General features: G+C 47.0%; 1 protein-coding gene across 1 annotated transcript; it reads left to right on the top strand.

Annotated features, from left to right (window-relative positions):
- The first annotated feature begins 2,717 nt into the window (after window positions 1-2,717).
- Window positions 2,718-3,389, top strand: LOC143039309 (uncharacterized). The gene has a single exon (XM_076209186.1). The coding sequence runs from the start codon at window positions 2,718-2,720 to the stop codon at window positions 3,387-3,389; it is 672 nt and encodes a 223-aa protein (XP_076065301.1).
- The last annotated feature ends 1,837 nt before the right edge of the window (window positions 3,390-5,226 follow it).

Consider the following 5,226-nt stretch of genomic DNA (forward strand, 5'->3'; position numbering starts at 1 on the left):
TTGAATTTAATTCTCTCTCGAATCTGAGGCCTATGGTGCATTGGGCTCATTCATGAGGGAGGAGTTACATAAAAGCAGAGGTTAGGGAGTATAGATATATTTATATAACATTTTACCGATGACGTTATAGAAATTAAGTCGACCCTATTAGAATCCCATTTGAGTGAAGATAATCCTAACGACCGTGATACAATTATAAATACGAGGGTTCAGACGGTAGAACTGTAATGGTAATGCAAAGTTCAATTCCATTTTGGGAGGGAAGGGGCAAATTTGTGAAAAAAAACATTTTCTACGCCAGTAGTGCCTAATTCCCTTAATTCAAGGACCGGTGAACACTTTATACTTGTGTTTTGATCCGTTGGCTGATGCAAGGACGCGACCTAAAGGGATACTCTTCACATCTGCTTAATAAATTATTTTGAGTGGATGAGGCGTGTGTATGTGTGTGTGTTGGGGGGGGGGGAGGGAATGTTACCGTGCGATGAAGCAGTGAAAGTAAACCATTTAGGGATCGGTCCTTGATGCAGAAGAACTGTGCCTTCCTGCATTGTTTTTGACACTAGCAATGCAGGGTACTTAGATGAGAGGGCTGAACGAATAGGTTTCGTTTGTGAATGATGGGTGTGCATTGACTGGTTACCCCTCTTACAGGAGGGAAATAAACTTTGGTGTATGTGGAATAAACCTTCGCAACAATACGATAAAATAAAATGCTTTCGTCTACATGGACATCTTCAGGGAATACATGGTATATACGCAGTGCATAACGTCAAAGTAATATAAATAAGGACGATATATAATGATATTGTAAAGAGTATCTTAATGAAAACAAATGAGTTTAAGCAAAGAAATTCGTTTTAAGCTTATAAAAATATAGATCAAGGAGAATGATGAGAGAATGTTTGATCACCAAATCCACTCCCATAATTAGATAAACGATATGTAATGAGACCATGGTGTAGAATAGTGAGGAATATGGTACTCTGCCCTCTGCGTAATGTTGACATCGAAGGCAGTTTGACCCTGTGGCCAGGTCTATTCGGTACTAGTGTCTTGTTTGTTTATCTATCTATTTATCTATTCATTTATTTATCTATTTTATTTTATTTTATTTTTACGGGGCTAGTACCCGCAGGTAGTACGGAACAGTTCATTAACACGGTTTGTTGTCCACGCGATGCCAATTATATCAGAGAAGGTGGGGTACCCCTCAACCGTAGGCGGCGCCAGGGTGAAGGCGCGCCCCAAAGAAGCTGTGGGTTGCTTCGGAAGGGGAGACGGTGAAGCGTCGCGCCATGGACTGCTTAGACATGACAACAGGGGGTGCTATGGTCGGAAAAGGTTGAGAAACGCTGCTCTAGCAGGTAATAGATAATAGATAATAATAATAATAGGTTTATTGAAATAGCAGTGATACACTGACAATAATACAATACAGTAATTATATGAGTACAGGCGCGGATACAAGGAGCCCCCCCCCCCCAAACGCCCCGAGTATGGTACACTCATCTTGAGTTTGATTCTCCTTGGATAAACACTTTTTAGTGCGAATTTATGATTTGAATTATATTTGTAAATTATATATGATTTTACATACAATTATGAGCAAAACAGACTTAGGTTTCTGGACCAATCTCCAAGCCAACAGCATTATTCTTGGGGTTAAAATATCGGCGTGTTTCAAGTATTGGTTATCGCTTATCGGTTCGCCCCCCCCCCAATAACATTCCTGGATCCGCGCCTGTATGAGTAATACGCCTAGTCTAAGTTTTACAGTGTTGCATCTCGGTCCCACAGAGTTTGCAGCGTTCGTAACTGTCTATTCCGACGCGTAGCACTTGCCACCCACAGCGATATCCTAGGCGGATCCTGTGGACGGTAGATTCCGTCCTTCTACCCGAAGGCAAGTAGCCAGCCCCCGTACCTAGTGACGAAGTAGTACCACAGCGCTGATTCCGAAGTATGAAGTTTGCTGTTGTGGTTGGCCCTGGCCATTAATCTGGCCCTCTTGATTGTAACCCCCTTGATCCGTGGGATCATGATTGTTAGGGGTAGTGTGATTGTGCTGAACCTCGTCGCTGCCTTGGCAGCATCATCTGCAATAGTGTTTCCTGGAATCCCGATGTGACTGGGGATTCAGTGAAATGTTCCAGACCTCCCATACTGGTCCAACAGGTGCAGCGATTGCTGGATTGATGTCGTTAAGTAAACGTCATCCGGACGACGTGAATAGCACCTCTTGAGTCTGTGTGGATCACGACTGTCCCCTGCCCTGCCAACAGAGGGAACGTGGTCCAGGGCCTTGGAGATGGCAGCAAGTTCCTTCTGAAGAGTAAAAATTCCGTCACTCACTCACTCTCCATAGGGTGGTCACCCCATCGGCGGTATCAAAAACCGCGTCACACATTCCCGTGAGAGGGTCCACATAGCCGTCCGTGTAGTACGACAAGCTCGCCGGGATGGGCGCAGTGGCGGTTCTTCCTATGGGCGGTATGGGCGGTCGCCCAGGGCGGCACTTGGGAGGGGGCGGCATTGCCCCCTTCCAAATGCAGATCAAACCATGAGCGCCTGAGTCTATCTATACCGAATGTATAAAAGTCCCATAAAGAGAGAGAGAGAGAGAGACGGACTTTGACGCGTACGATACTCGTAACGAAGAGAGAGAGAGAGAGAGAGAGAGAGAGAGAGAGAGAGAGAAAGAGAGAGAGAGAGAGATGGCTGCCAAAGATATCTGTGAACAAATGAATGTGGAGGCTGTGTTAAAACAGAAACGGCTAAGGTCTACAAAACGGCACTTCTCCTATGAAGCATGTGATGATCCCTTAAATGATGATTTGAAGAAGTTGGAGGTGACATTCTTCAATGCAGTCGTTGATGCTGCAATGTCAGCCATTCAGGAAAGATTTTCCACCTTGGAAAATGTGGGAAAGAAGTTTGGTGTGCTGACTAATTTTCATAATCTCACATTTGAGGAGCTGACCAAAAAATGTGAGGATCTTAGCACTACACTACAGTTTAAGGGTCATTCTGACTTGAATGGTAGAGAGCTTGTAAATGAGCTGAAAAACTTGCCAGACATGCCATCACAAACTATGTCCTTGCTTGAGCAATTAACATTTATCCACGAAAAGGAGCTTTCTAAAATATATCCAAATTTGTGGACTGCTCTCAGGATTGCTATTACTCTTCCAGTCACTGTTGCTGAAGCAGAGAGGAGCTTTTCGAAATTGAAACTCATTAAGTCCTACCTGAGGTCAACTATGTCACAGGAACGCCTCACTGCTCTGGCCACCATCAGCATAAATCACACAGTTGCTGAAAATATTTCTTATAATGAATTAGTTGATGACTTTGCAGCTAGGAAAGTGAGAAAAGCAAGGATTTAGATGAGAGTTGTATTGTGGTCCAATAAATTCTGTTTATTTATTCATTTTTTGCAAGGTTTGTAAAATTCGCAAATGATTTACTTTTATTCTGTAGTAGCAATAGATATTTAATAAAAAGTTCTTTTGTGAAAGTTTTGGTCGTCTTAAACTTCTTATTTACATTGTGGAGGGGGAGAAACCAAGCATTTTATGTGCATTGTGGAAGGGGGGCGCCGAAGGTGAGGTTCGCCCAGGGCGCCGTGTAGGCTAAGTCCGCCACTGGATGGGCTTTATGACCTCAAGGACCATGGGTCGCAGCCGTGCTGGGTCGTAGTCAGACTTTCTTCCGTTGAGGTGGAAAAGTTGAAAGCTGGAGCAGAGAGATCGTCACGTGGGAGGTTTGGGGGGAGGGGTGGGGGAATCTGGATGAGGGTGGCCTAGAGCACGTTGCCGAACCAATTCCCGGAGTTCAAAGGTGTGGATCGCATTCACCGCATGCGTCTTCCAGGAAGGACCTCGGATTCTAGGGCACTCAGGAAGGAGGACTTCATTTCATTCTCCCTTGGACCAGTCCTTAATCTCGTCTTCGTGGCCTCTCAGATGTACCAGACCTTCGGAGCGAAGGACAGCCTGGCATCGATCCAGATGGCCAAGTATTGATTGATGGCACCCAGGGGAGGGTGTCACCCTGAAGAGTAAGATGTGGGCGTTGCTTCTGCGTCCTCATATTCATTGCTCTGGCCTTGGTCGTCGAGATCTTTAATCCCAGCCTTCCACATTCCTGGGAGAGGCTACTGAGAGCTCTCTGAGCCCTGCGAAGGAGGCAGCCGCCCCCAGTGACCACCAACGCGAGATCGTCCGCATAGCAGAGGAGACGAGCATCAAGGAGAGCCAGGTTCTCTATGAGTACGTTGAAGAGGGTGGAACTAGGAACGCACCCCTGTGGGGTCCCATTTTCCATCCTGTGGCATGCGGATAGGTGATCTTGGAAGCGCACTCTTGCTGTCTTAGCTGTTAGGTAGTCTGCAACTCAGGTCAGGAGTCTTCCTTGGATCCCTTAGCAGACAGGGATGCAAGAATGGCAGAAGCACTTGCTAGCTCGATTTTTTTTCTAGATCCAGAAACTCCACAATTGCAGCCTGACTACCGACCAATCCAAGAAGGGTTGCCACACAGTCAGTTGCTGCCACTCCTTTTATAAAACCATACATATTGTGACGAAAGGGTTTCATCCACCATAGTAGGCAAATGAGGACCATCCGCTCACCGGTCTTGCCAATGCAAGACGTGAGAGATATGGGCTTGTAGCTGTATGGGTCTTTGGGCTTGGGGACTGGCACGATATCCGCATTTTTTCCACTCCGCAGGGAGACACCCCACCTTCCGGGAGGCATTGAGGAGTGCCAGTGTTGCCAGCTCCCCAGATGGCCCCAGTTGCCTCAGGAAGAAGTAAAATATCCCATTGTTACCAGGATCAGTGTCCGTGCTCGTCTTGCAAGCCCGTCGAAATTTGTCGAGGTAGCTGTGTCCGTGGATGCATGGACCACATCCTTTCTATCCTGTCGGAGGAGGTGCTGTTTCTCCCTTATAGGTAGGGGGAGTTGGGTGGAAGAGGAGGGGTCCGCAAATTGCTGCGCCAACAGCTCCGCCTGTTGTTTGGGCCGCGGGTGAGGGGGAGGGAAGACTGCATGTGCTGCCGGCCGCAGCTTTCTCCAGAGGGCGCTAGCAGAAGTTTGGGCAGAAAAAGTGGCACACCATTCCAGCCACTTTTCTTCCCGGACCCTGTGGGTGACCGTTCGCGCATACCTGATGGCAGAGCGCAGAAGGACTCGTCTTAAGGGAAGGGTGCCGTCGCAGG

This window comes from Oratosquilla oratoria, chromosome 26, assembly GCF_046742065.1.
Source record: "Oratosquilla oratoria isolate Oo_2021 chromosome 26, ASM4674206v1, whole genome shotgun sequence".
NCBI classification, from domain to species: domain Eukaryota; kingdom Metazoa; phylum Arthropoda; class Malacostraca; order Stomatopoda; family Squillidae; genus Oratosquilla; species Oratosquilla oratoria.

Bases quoted from the DNA above. Each gene is read 5' to 3' on its own strand.
- LOC143039309 (XM_076209186.1), top strand. From the start codon at position 2,718: ATGGCTGCCAAAGATATCTGTGAACAAATGAATGTGGAGGCTGTGTTA.